The sequence below is a fragment of the Henckelia pumila genome, chromosome 4 (genome assembly GCF_033568475.1).
Source record: "Henckelia pumila isolate YLH828 chromosome 4, ASM3356847v2, whole genome shotgun sequence".
Taxonomy (NCBI): domain Eukaryota; kingdom Viridiplantae; phylum Streptophyta; class Magnoliopsida; order Lamiales; family Gesneriaceae; genus Henckelia; species Henckelia pumila.
In genome coordinates, this window is record NC_133123.1 from 12030817 (window position 1) to 12044002 (window position 13186).

Here is a 13186-nt window from a genome sequence, read left to right on the forward strand (position 1 = left end):
CATTATTATTTTTATGGTAAATATCTATTTATATTATTCATATTATATGAGAATGTGATTTTTTTATCCAAAATATAACAGTTGATATCAAAATTTATATGATTTGTTTGATTATGACATTTATTATTTGTTATTGTGTAACATTGTTGATATATTTTTTTCAATCCCAAATACTAATGTTGTTTTTTGAATTTTTTATTCTTTTTTTTAAAAAAATAAAACATTTGGCAAGTTGACCCGCCTAGCCCGCAACCCACGGCGCGGCGCGGCGGGACGGGGTGGAGCTGGTTGGGGTTTTTATGGCCCGTTTGGAGGTGGGCCTAAACGGGCCAACCCAAATGGGAGCGAGTCATGGCGGGGTGGGACGGTCCGTCTGACAGCTCTAATAATTATAACTCCTTAAGTCATAATATATCTCAAAATATCTGAATTTATCACAAATCAAATGCTAGATGTAAATTTTAGCTTCAAACTTTCGAGTGCTTCCAAGTTGTATAAGTTCAAGGTGCACTCTTTTATGTTGTATGGTTAGTATACAATTATATTCATCATTCCAAAAATTTCATCACACGATCAAATAATTAATAAACTCAAAATGCAAGCTTCGGTTCTCTTTATACCCTTCAAATAAAATCTGAAGCTCCCAACTAAATATGCTAAACCCAAGTTTCGAGCAATTATCCTTGAAGAAAATTAGCCCTGTCTATGCTTAGTTCACGAGTATATAAAAATTTTATTTTAGTTCCTCGGAAATTTATTGATTGAATTGTCATTCATTATTAATATTGGACATAGAAATATTTTATTTATCGTATTTGAAGAGCATTTTAATATAATGATTTTCAAGTTCAAATAAAAAAATACAAAATTGTGGCTACATCTTTTGTGTTGTAAATTCATATTTTTTTCAACAAAATATCGTGTTCCAATCATATCATTTTCATTAATATTAATATTTTTATTTGTCCACTCAACATATTAGTCGAACTTGAACTTGCTCACAAGCCATATAGCATATTCATGAATATATATAAAAATCAAACTCAAACTGGATAAACGAACCAAATCTGGTTTGCAAGTCATATAAATTAAATGAACATATTCGTTAGCCACCTAAACGAGCCAAGCTCGAGCTGGAGCTTGCGAGCCTCCTAAACGAGTCGAGCTCGAGCTCAGTTCTCGAGCCTATGAACGAACATGTTCGCGAGCTAACGAGCCGAAAATCCTTAAGATCAAAAGGTCTCGTCCAATCCATTTATGTTTTGCATTAAATACAACTATAAATACAATTCCAAGTCTTCCCAAATTTTATTGAAAAAATTTAATATATTCTTTACACTAAAATGTATTTTAAAAGTATGTTTACTTGCTCATTTTTAGACTATTTCTCTAGATTCACCATTAACCTAACATACATTATATTGCATCGATCCAACACCTAAATTTTGGTCATTATTCTTTTGTCCATCAAAGTTTCTATCATGAAATGTTATTTTTGAACCTGACCAATTCGTTAACACGCTGCAGAGCCATTTAGGTAGTGTTTGGGAGAGCTTCTAGGAATCATTTATCAGCTTTTCATTAACCAAATTATTTTTTTTTTTAATTTTGTTAATGAAAAGCTGAAAAATGATTCCTGAAAGCTCAACCAAACATATCTAAAGCTACTTTAAGATACGTTCGTACTCTATATTTTCTTCTTAAATTTTATTCTTATTCACTTTTATTTCTCAGAGAGATCTCAAAACGTCCATTCATAAATACATAATCACCAGAACATATATCATATGCAATCATATATCCTTACATTTCAAAAGCGCATATAGAGAGATTCAAATATCCCCAAAATACAAAGTCAGTTTGAGTAGTCCAATGGGGTTGATATATGATCATTATAAACACATGAAGCTTAAAGCGTCCACCCTTGGATAAAATTACTTTCAACACCCATGCTTCTTGGAACCGATGATCCTTCTCCAAGATTGTAGTGATGATACCTACGAAAAAGTTCCGATTGTTTGATAGGTTACAACGACATATGTGGCGTATAAAATCTGATAGATCGAGGTTCCTCATCAGTTAATAGATTATAAAACTTGATCTAGCTAGTATAGTGATATTGAAACATACCCTATTTCCAGCACGGGTTCTCGTTCGATGTCCATCGGATGGGAAGCCTGATGAACAAGATAGTTATTGTTTCCAGCCGATGTGCCAGCATTCCAAGGGAAAGGAAGGGTTCTTAGGCTATTTTGCTGTCCTTCTGCTCCATACTGCAAATTGCAATCGTAAGTATCTCTGGATAACTCACAGTCCTAAAGATTTGAGTTGTAAAAACAAATACCGATGACATTTCTAGTGAAACCTTGATCTTTAGTTGTTTGTTCATGTCTCCAAGCTGCCGCTCCTGGCAAAAAATAGAATGATGTTTTGCAGTTATTTTCACTTCAAACGAGCGGTATTTTTCGATATTCTGTTTCATTTAACACTTGAATGAGTGGAATACCTATCTAAAAGCCTTTCAAAAAGCATGTGATCCATTCATTTTGTATTTATATATGGATCATAAAAGTTTTTCTAAAAAAAGAACAAAAATATTTTTCCACTAAATTATGTTAATTTCATCCAATTTTGGCAACATTAACTACCACCAAGAATGAACTAAGGGAAGCAAGAGGATATATATACCTTTCTGCGAAGCTCTTCCATTTGCTCCATCATAATCTGTGTCTGCAATGGTCAAGAAAACAGTAGAAAGAGATCCATCATAAATTCGACCCCGATATTGTCTTATTGAGAACAACATAAGAAAGATGCATTTAGAAGTAAGTAGTATAAGGAAACTGAAACTTGTCACATTCTGGATATAAAGTATATTAGGGCTATAATGTTATGCTGACATAGTCTTCCCATTTTGCCTTGCGATATGACCAGAAGATGTACTTCTCCCATGTGAAAATCACCGTAACAAATGAGTCCACATGAATCTTATTTATAACCATCGAACCTCATATGTTTCATAGGGAGTACTTCTCCTGGTATATCATATATTGACTGAAGCATTTTTTTTTTGGGTGTTTTTTTCACATTACACGATCCCGTCCATCATATGTAACAACATAAGATTTTGCACGAATTGAAGACATGTAAGGAAAATTTTCAAATCTATGTACATATATTATACAAACACAGTTAAGTAAATGTAGAACCTTCCTTTGCCTGGCTTGAGTAAGAGCTCCTTCAAGTTGCTTTTCAAGATTCTGCAATTCTTTCACACTCAGAGGTCCAAGATCTTCTCCAAGCAGATGCCTACAATCATTCACATCAAAATTTATCATTCATGAATCACCAGTCCAAGTTAATTCAATCTACCTATTCACTTAGCTAGCTAGGATTATTAACTTTCAATTTGCATTGACTAAATAAAAAGAGCAACAGGCTATCGCCATCCTTGAATCTCGATCTTTCGAAAACATGGTGAAACTCATCATAATTTGGAGGATATGCGCAATGACCTTTGAGTCCGTTGAAGAGATTCGTACTTGGCCTTTAATTTTGCGACTTCTTGATACCAGCTCTGAGTAGACACCAAAAGTATATAAATACATAAAAAGTTTCAACTTTATGGATTAAGATACAATTACATATATCAAAACGGACTTATAAAATTAAGATTACTTCACATTAAAAGTTTGCAATTAATGTTGTATTTGCATCCTCAAAAAATTAGTGATTATAAATTTTTTCTTCATAAATTTGTTAAAAAGGTTGCAAACACTATCTTAGATTAATCAAATCGTCCTAATTAATCAAATTAACCTGTGCTTCATTTTGATCAACAGTGTTATCATGAGGGTTGAAGCTGCAACGCTGGTAGCGCTCAAGGGTCGTCGTCATACTGCCAAAAAAATATACAATTCAAGAAGATGAATCAGCAGAAGAAATTAGGTAGATTAATTAGAATTTTTTAATTTTGAAAAGATAGATTAGAAATTTTAAAGTTGATGTAATAAAGATTATGGTGAATGACAGAATGAGTGCCGCACAAGAATATATCAAAATAACACCCATGAAGATTAAAGTAACTGTTAAAAAAATCTATAATTACTTATTTTTTAGGTTGCAACCACTACTTAAATTAAGGTCGAAATGTTTAAGATGAGTTTTGCACATTTTTAGCAAAGATAGTTAATCAGATCATATATATGTTAATCAGTGGGTGATACATTGTATTAGAATCAAATACTAATAATAGATTAAAAAAAACATGCAAATGCAAACATAATTTAGAAATTAAAGATGATAATAGGCTCAAGATGTTGAAATTAAAAAGTCATTAATGAACCACTGTTCTTGATTTGTTTGGAAATTATAATGCTCATTCAAATTAGACTTCTAGGAGGAAGAGATTTTAATCGAAACGGACTATATATTAGGGATAAGATTAAGTCTCAGTCGCTTGTGAGACGATTTCGAGATCTATATCCGTATGATAAGTCGACCTGATCCATATCTACAGTGAAAAGTAATACTTTTGACGTAACAAATAAATTTTTTTCGTGAGTCGGGTCAAGTCGAAAATACATATAACAAAATTAATTGTGAGATGGTCTTATAATAATTTTTGTGATTATAATCGTTAATTTTTTTAGGGAATTGTTACAAAATTATGAGGACACTATGATTCAATATTTTTCAAATGAGTGTACCGAATTAACATAAAACCCTTTTTTATTTAAAAAAAACCTATTTTTTTCCCATCTACTTCTCCTACAATTAATGAATTTGACATTTACCTTCCTCGCTTATTATAATAATTTTTGCACTCAATAAGAGAGGTACATTTGAAATCCCGGAGATGAACACAAAAACCTCTAATATAAAATGTTACTTTACATTAAAACAAACTAAGTAATAAAAGCTAGGAAAAAGGGAATGCGTACATATATATATCATCTTTCAGGAAGAAATCAGGTTTTCAGGGACACAATGCCATGCCAGTAACATAAATCACCATTTTCTTGGATCTAAAATCTGACAATTTTTTTCTTAAAAATCTGAAAACCGTCAAAAATGATTATATCTTGAAAGAAGGAAAAGAAACAAGAGAAAATTCATTTTAGCAAAAATAAAAATAATTATTTTCTAAAATTAACGTGTCCTTCTCTTTTAAAAGGCTTAATTAGCTTTAATTCTGATTTCAAGATAAAGAAATATAAGGACCTTACTAGGTCACTCAAGCAATTCCCCCCACACACCAAAAAAAAAAAAAGAAAAAATCCCTCTGAGAAACAAATCAAAAAAAAAAAGGAGAGATCGAATTCACCAAAATATTCAGAGAGAAATCCACAGGAAGATGGAGAAATGAAAAAAAAGATAATATCGGCAGACAGCAGCAGTTAATGAAGAATTTCCCCCACACAGTCCCCAAAGATTTCTTTTCACCAAAATGCATACTCAATACAAATTCATGCCTCCAATCCTAAAAACCACAGAACCCAAAAGAATAATTAGTTTACCTTCTTTCCCACAACAAACAATTTCACCAAAATATGCAATCTGACCCCTTCCCCAAAACACATAAGCCTCACATATTTCAGTCTTTCCTTGAAATATGGGCATCTTTTGTGAACACAGCATTTTCCCCCCATGAATCACCCAAAAAACTTTGTATGCGCCCACACACACACACACACATATATATATATATATATAATATCATGTGTACGAGGTAGGATAATGATTGAAGGGCTGAAACCAGAATAGAAATTAACCACTGAATATAAGGATGCAAAGAGAAAGAAGACAAAAAGATGAAGCTTTTTCTCCAAAGGGTGTAAGCCACAGTGCTTCATATATTTCTTTCTTGGGTTCTCTATTCCACTAAAACACTGAAGCATTCAACTAAAGAGAAGGCCAAAAAAGAGAAGGAAAAAAAAAAAGTAGAAAGAGAGAGAAATGAAAGGAGAGAGAAACCCTAGATCTTGCACAGAGGTCCGAGAAGAAGAAAGTAATTGATCAACAGTAAAACGAAACGACCACCTTACAATCCACAAGAAACCTCGTCACCACGATCTTTTGTTCCATGGGATTCTCAGTAAAACCGCGAAACGTGTCGATCCCTCATTGGGAGATTTTGCAGGAAAAAGCATCAATCTTGAATCCACAAAAATATATATATATACGTGTGTGTGTGTGTACGGAAGAAATATTTTAATACAAACACAGAATAGAAAAACAAACGAGGGGACCCTGAAACCGAAAACCATAGGCTTAACAGAAGTACTCCGGTGTCATTTTGAAATCTTGATGATTTTGGGAGCTACAAAACCGAAGGGATCTATAGGAAAAAAAAGAAGATAAACAAGAAAATTTGATGATGAATTTTTAGTACGTCTACTTTCTTTATCCTCCTTTCACCGTGTCCCTACAAATTCTAACAAGTTTCCACTAAAAAATTTGCCAACTTTGTGGTTTTTAGGTAGGTTTCAGAAAGCCCGTATGACAAAAAAACCAAAACATGTATACCAGAAAACCAAAGTTAAACACACAACACATATAAAAATATGAAAATGATATTTATGTACACACATGGAGTCATGGATATTTATTTATGTCTTGTATGTATATATATATATATATACCTTGTGCTACTAAATTCATAGAGCTTTCCCCTGCTAGAGAAGATGATAAGGGCAACCTCAGCATCACAAAGTACAGAGAGTTCATAAGCTTTCTTCAGAAGTCCATTTCTTCTCTTAGAGAATGTAACCTGTCTGTTGATCTTGTTTTCTATCCTCTTCAGCTCCACTCTTCCTCTCCCCATTTCTTCACACAGTGCAGGGTGTAGTGTGAGTGAAAACGCCTTTCTGTGTATATATATGTGTGTGTGGTGGGAAAGAATTTGAGGGGAAATAAATTAATGGAGGTGGGGGAGAGGATATAATAAAGTAAAGGGTACTGAAATTCCTTCTCTTTGTGAATGTAGAACGCTTAGTTCTTGGATTTTCCTCTTGCAAGAAAATGGTAATCTAATAATTCTTATCTTTCTTCACCCCCTTTTTATTTTTTCCTTTTAGCAATATGTGCTGATTTTGTAAGCTGAAAACTTTTACCTCTGCTCACACTATCTTTTCATTTCTTCTGTAAAAAACTAAAACTAAATCTTTCCGACATAAATAAAAATTAAAGGCTCGCTCTTTCTAGTGTGACTGTAATTTTTGGGCATGTGTGACGATCATAGCTTTGACGAATCAATCGTCTCTGCACAATTTACTATATATATGTTCTATATATTCTATAATCTCGTCCACCCATCGTCACTCTCTTATATGAAATGCCAGTAGGTTTCTTGTGAGACCGTGTCACACATCTTTATCCGTAAGATGGGTCAATCCAACCAATATTTATAATTAAAAATAATACTTTGACATAAAAAATAATATTTTTTCATGGGTAACCCAAATAAAAAATCCGACTTCTGTAATTGAGTCGTGAGATCGTCTCACAAGAGTTTTTGTGATGAATTAATACTATGTTTTAAGATTAAGTTTAGGTCTCCTCCCAGACTCAATCCAAGTAATATTTTTTATATAAAAAATAGTGAGACGATCTCATAAGAGTTTTTATTTTTTAAAAAAAAAAATAAAGCCCTATTACAACTACTGTAAATAATTATAATGGTGAAAAATTAAACATGAAAAAATACGAGAGTTATATTGGTTCACTCCGCCACTTGCCATTGTAGATTATTTAAGCCTCGCAAATAATAAAATTAAATTCAGCTCCATATTGAAATTAGTGTTACATGTTGCTAGTTCGACAAGTTAAGATTAATTAATGGCACATTGGTGGGTTTTTTTTTCTATTTTTTTTTTTTACCATAACACGTGAAAAAAGATTGATTTGTGAGTATTTTTGAGGTCAAATTTGGTGGAAATCCAAAAATATATATATATATGTTACTGTCGAAATGTATTTCATTTAATCGACTCTTGATGACAATGTATAATCTTTCTAAACTATATACACACGTCTTTGGCATATATATATATATATATATATATATATATATATCCAAATTTGTTTTAAACGATTGATAAGCTAAGTCAGATACTCTGTAATTAAAGAAAAATTTTAGCCTTGTTATCTAATTTCATCATTACGAACAAACCAGCGAATAATATAAAGGGATTATGGACCAGAATTTTATCAGAAAAACTATTATTAGACGGTTTCACGAGCCAATTTTATGCATGAGATATATTTACTATTTATGTCAATTATAAAAAAATTATTTTTATGTTAAAAGTATTATTTTTTGACAGAAAATAAGTTTTTTGATCAGGTAACTTTATCCCCTTTGAGTTTTGGTCCAATAACTTTTTCTATATAGGTTTTGGTACACTAACTTTGCATTTTCAGTGTTATTTGGTCCAAGTGCATACGTGTCAGCTGCTGATTGGTCCACGTCATCATTTTGGACCAATCAGAAGTTGACGCATATGCAGTTGGACCAAAAGATACTAAAAATGCAAAGTTAGTGTACCAAAACCCACATCGAAAAAGTTAATGGACCAAAACCAAAACATGGACAAGTTAATGGACCAAAAAACTTATTTTTCCTATTTTTTGTTCTAAATATGGGCAAGGTTGACTAAGCTCAATGATAAAAATCCGTGAAACCGCGTTGGATGCAATAATTTTCTCCCATTGGTAGAGCAATCAAAGCCAAGGTCACATGTTTATCACCCATTATAACTTTTGATAAAGAGATAATCGTTCGGTCCGACAGACCGTCTCACAAAAGACCTATTCAAAACTTATAAGTTTCTACATTATTGTGTGAGCTATTTTACACATGGTGCATTAAATAAATTTTGGTGTCCAAATTGTTCAAAAGAAGTTAAAATGAAATTGGTTGCTTTCTTCATCATGTCCAAAGACCAAGACTGCCGTTTCCTTACTCGTGAATGGTAAATTAGCAGCAGTGAATGAAGAATAGAATTAGTAGTACATGTGACTGTGTCAAACAAGAAAAAGAAAAAGGGTGGTTTAAGAATTAAACGAGAACTGGCCTGCCCCATGTGAAAATAGCCTTAAATTGTGGATATGCTTACATTCATTTGGATAAGAAACAAGAATGTTTGATGAATTCAAACTTCACAAATACTAATTAGCTGTTTTAGTATGTTTTGGTTAATCATTCATTTAACTTATATATCTTTATAATGTAGACATCCAGAGTACAGATCTCATATGATATAACTTAATAAAGTAAAGTTCAATTAGGAAGGATTGCACATGATGTTTCTTTTCCAACATTTAGCTCGATTATGGGTAAAATTCGAATTCATCAGAGATTTTGAATTTCGATCCTTTTAGTCATTTTCTTGTGATAATTAATTTCCCACGATTTCAAGATTGCTATTAAAGTACCTCCTGCGAGTCCTCATCTCAATTTGGTCCACTTTGTTGTTGATTCACGAAAATATCCTTATTTAACTACGGAAATTGCAATTTTAATTTGGTTTTATGTTTGCTTTTCTCCTGTTTTTGTTTCTACTGAAGTTGTTATTAAATTTCGGGAAAGTAACATTATTGCTTCTACAATTTGTAATTTTTTTCATGTTTAGTCATGTTGCCAATGAATTTGTATTTTTAGTCTTATTGCATTTATTTTCATTTTTGGTCTTGTTACAGTAATTTTTTATTTTTAGTTCTGTAACTCATATTTTTTCCTCTTTGGTCCTATTTTGATTGGAGTCTATCATGTTTGTCGGTCAAAAATGAACTAAAAATAGAGAAAAAAAACTTTGAATGACCACGAACTAATAATAGAGAAAAAAAAACTTTGAATGACCACAAATGAAAAAAAAAAATACAAGTTACATGACTAAAAATGAAATTCACTTTAACATGATCAAAAATGAAAAAAAAATAAAAAATTATAGGACTAAAATTGTAAATTCACCGCTTACAAGACTAAAAATAGAAAAAATGTAAATTACAAGGAAACAAAATATGATTTTCTCTTAAATTTCTACGGTCATATATCTTTTAATTTTTGACAAATAACCTCCTTTTTTCGTAAGTTGTAAAAATTTGGTCTTCCACTTTTAATAATTTTTCGCCAATGAGCCAACATGGTGTCGAATATTAGTGATATAAAATCATATTTTTCTGATATGAATGAGATATCACAGAATTTTCTGACTCTGTGATAAGTATTAATCCGATGAAAATGAAAATAAAAATAAACTCATTGGTCCCTTATCAACACTTTCTTAGACTAACATGTTGCACAAGCATGTTCAATGCGATTTACCTTACTAGCGTGGTTTGCAAACTATTGTTCTATTTTACATGGTTCGAGAGCGAAACTCGACTAACGAGATTAGGTATTTACTCTATGTTGAGAAATTAAGTTTTGGTGTTTACAAGTTATTGTGAAAAACTTATATGAAAAACTGTTGAGAAGACTAAACTGAAGTGCTAAGCTAAACTGATCTAGCGGAAGCTAAACTGAAGTGCTAAGCTAAACTGACTTGCGGAAGATAAACTGAAGCGCTAAAACCAAACTGCCATACAAAGAAAGAAGTGCTAAACCGTCTCGCATATGACCTCAACTGAGAGTATTGAAGTCAACGAGACTGAAAACACTAAACTGAAACATCATCAGTTTACCCTCGCAATCTTGTGGATAAAGTTTTTCGTACTCTGACACATTCCACAGAAGTTAGTGCCGCGATCCAAAGGGAATTGTCGGCCTCAGAGATTGTTCTTGAAAGTGACAAATGCAACGGAAATATTTCAAATCCTATCTGAAGATCATTTTTGAATTTTTTACCTTTAGCATTCGAAAGGTATAAATAGGGATCTCGATCGATTGAAGAACAACTTTTGCCAACACCGTTTACTGCGTGAATATTAAAAGTCTCAAAAGCTTGGAAATCGATCAAAGAACTCGAAGCACAAACGCTCAACTGATACTCTGATCATTGAAGGATCATTTTTGTGCTAAGCCAATTGAGTTGTAAACATCTTCATTTTATTAGTCTAGGACTGAACCTGAGTTGTAACTAGGAGTTCTTGTTTAGAAAGTGTATAAGTACTAAATCGGATCGGGGTTTTGCAAATTACTTGTAAAATTCAAAGTTTTCTAGTGATATCATTCCGAGGTGGAAGAAGAGGTGACGTAGGAGTGATTGAAATCTCCGAACATCCATAAACATCTCATTGTGTCTTTTATCAGTTTACCTACTCACTTTCTATCTTGCATAAACTGTTTTCTCATAAGTGTTCAAATCTGTAACTTGACATATTTCCGCACATATTTTGTTTGTCAAATTACATTAGACACCAAGATAAACACAGAATTCAATCACTAAACCGATTGAATTCAACCCCTTCTTATTGAAATGTTTTTGAGTGTATTCACCCTCCCCTCTACACTCTAAAACGATCCTAACAAGTGGCATCAGAGAGAGGTTTTTATCTTGACTCTGAACACTTTACCAAGATGTCTCCATTCAGCAAGATTCCCATGTTCTTCAAAGAAGAATTTGATGATTGAAAAATTCGCATGCAATCTCATCTATCAGCTTTAGCTGATGATATGTGGTTTGTCATTACTGATGGACCTCTCTCCATCACCAAAGTGAACACTGCCATGGCTATCTCTAGTGGTGGACCACAATACATCGATAAACCAAGGGTGGAATAGACTGCTGAAGATAAGAAGAAAGCAAATCTTGACAATGTTGACAAGGATATTCTGTATAAAACCCTTGACAAAAATATTTTCAGCAAGATCAAGATGTGCAAAACAAGAAAATAAATTTGGAAAAAATTGATTTAGCTATGTGAAGGAAATGAACAGACAAAAAAGAACAAACTGTCTGTGGCTACTCAAAAGTTTGACAACATCAAGATGAAACCAGGAGAATCTTTGTTAGAGTTTGATGAAAATGTCAGTAGCATTGTGATTGAACTCAATGCTCTGGGAAAGACATATTCCAACAAATAAGTTATTCTAAAGGTTATTCGAGGTCTTTCCAAAGAATGGGTTGTGAAAACAATGGCAATGATGGAATCAAAGGATTTGAACAAATTAGAACTGCATGACTTATTTGCTGATCTAGAGGCTTATGAGTTTGAATTGAAAACTCGAGAATAGGATCAGTCTACTTCTCAACTGACCAAAGCCTTAGCTGCAGTCAAAGTAGAGTCACCCGCTCAACCAAAGAGAACTGCATAACAGATAAGTAGTGATGCTATGTCACTATTTGTGAAAAAAAGTTTGGAAAGTTCATCAGAAAAAATCAAGAAGGATCCTATAGAAGAAATTTTCAAAAGAAAGATGCAAATGAAGAACCAAGGGCATGCTTCAACTGTGGAAAGACATGACATTTTATAGCAGATTGTCCTAAACCATAGAAGGATGAGAAAAGATCGACAGAAAAAAGGAAAGAAAAAGTTTGAAAGAAAGAAGAGTTCAAAAGATGTCAAGTACACTTCCAGAAAGAAACATGAGGCACTGGTTGCTGAGGACAGCAAAGCCAAATGGGCAGAGACTGATAGTGAATCAGAAGATTCAAACTACTCGTCCAGCTCCAGTAAAGATTATGAAGAAGTGAAATATCTAATGGAAAATGATCATGAACAAGAATCTACAAGTGAACAGGTATTTGACTTTAGCTCTGATGAATTCAATAGAGAAGATCTCATCACAGCACTTCACAAAATGGCCAATGAGTATCATCAACTGTCCATAGCTTTTGATGAAGTCAAAGCAAAGCAAAAGGATCTGCAAGATACCTCAACTGAACTCATCTGGGAACAATCAGTTGAGAAAAATAATCTTGAAACAGAGATTGTTAAGCTTAAGACTAAAAATGAGCAACTTAAGATTGACTCCATGAATCTTACAAAGGAAAATCAAATATTAAATGACTTGGTAAGTTTATGGAATAGATCGTCAAGTATGCTGACAGAGATGCATGGTTTACAAAAACCCTTGAATGACAAAAGTGGTCTAGGGTGTTGTGAAAAATTCTCGCAAGCGTACGAGCGTCAAGTTTTAATATAGTGATTGAATCAAGTATCGTTCCCACAGAGAGTAAAATAAAAATATTCAGTGCTTGTAATTAAAATAGTCTAAACTTTATCTAAAAATTCAAATTTT

The 13186-nt window shown here is 32.7% G+C and overlaps 1 protein-coding gene across 2 annotated transcripts; it reads right to left on the reverse strand.

Moving 5' to 3' along the window:
- Positions 1-1739: 1739 nt before the first annotated feature.
- Positions 1740-7254, reverse strand: LOC140859824 (agamous-like MADS-box protein MADS3). 2 transcript variants are annotated; one of them, XM_073262391.1, is made up of 8 exons: positions 6645-7254; positions 3820-3898; positions 3516-3577; positions 3210-3309; positions 2689-2730; positions 2366-2407; positions 2131-2273; positions 1740-1997 (listed from the first exon to the last, which is right to left on the reverse strand). In XM_073262391.1, exons 1-8 carry the CDS (start codon positions 6824-6826, stop codon positions 1910-1912), a joined length of 738 nt encoding a protein of 245 aa, XP_073118492.1. In that variant the 5' UTR covers positions 6827-7254; the 3' UTR covers positions 1740-1909. The 2 variants fall into 2 exon arrangements, with proteins under 2 accessions (XP_073118492.1, XP_073118491.1); XM_073262390.1 differs by having other exon boundaries at positions 2345-2407; positions 6645-7253.
- Between the last annotated feature and the right edge of the window lie 5932 nt (positions 7255-13186).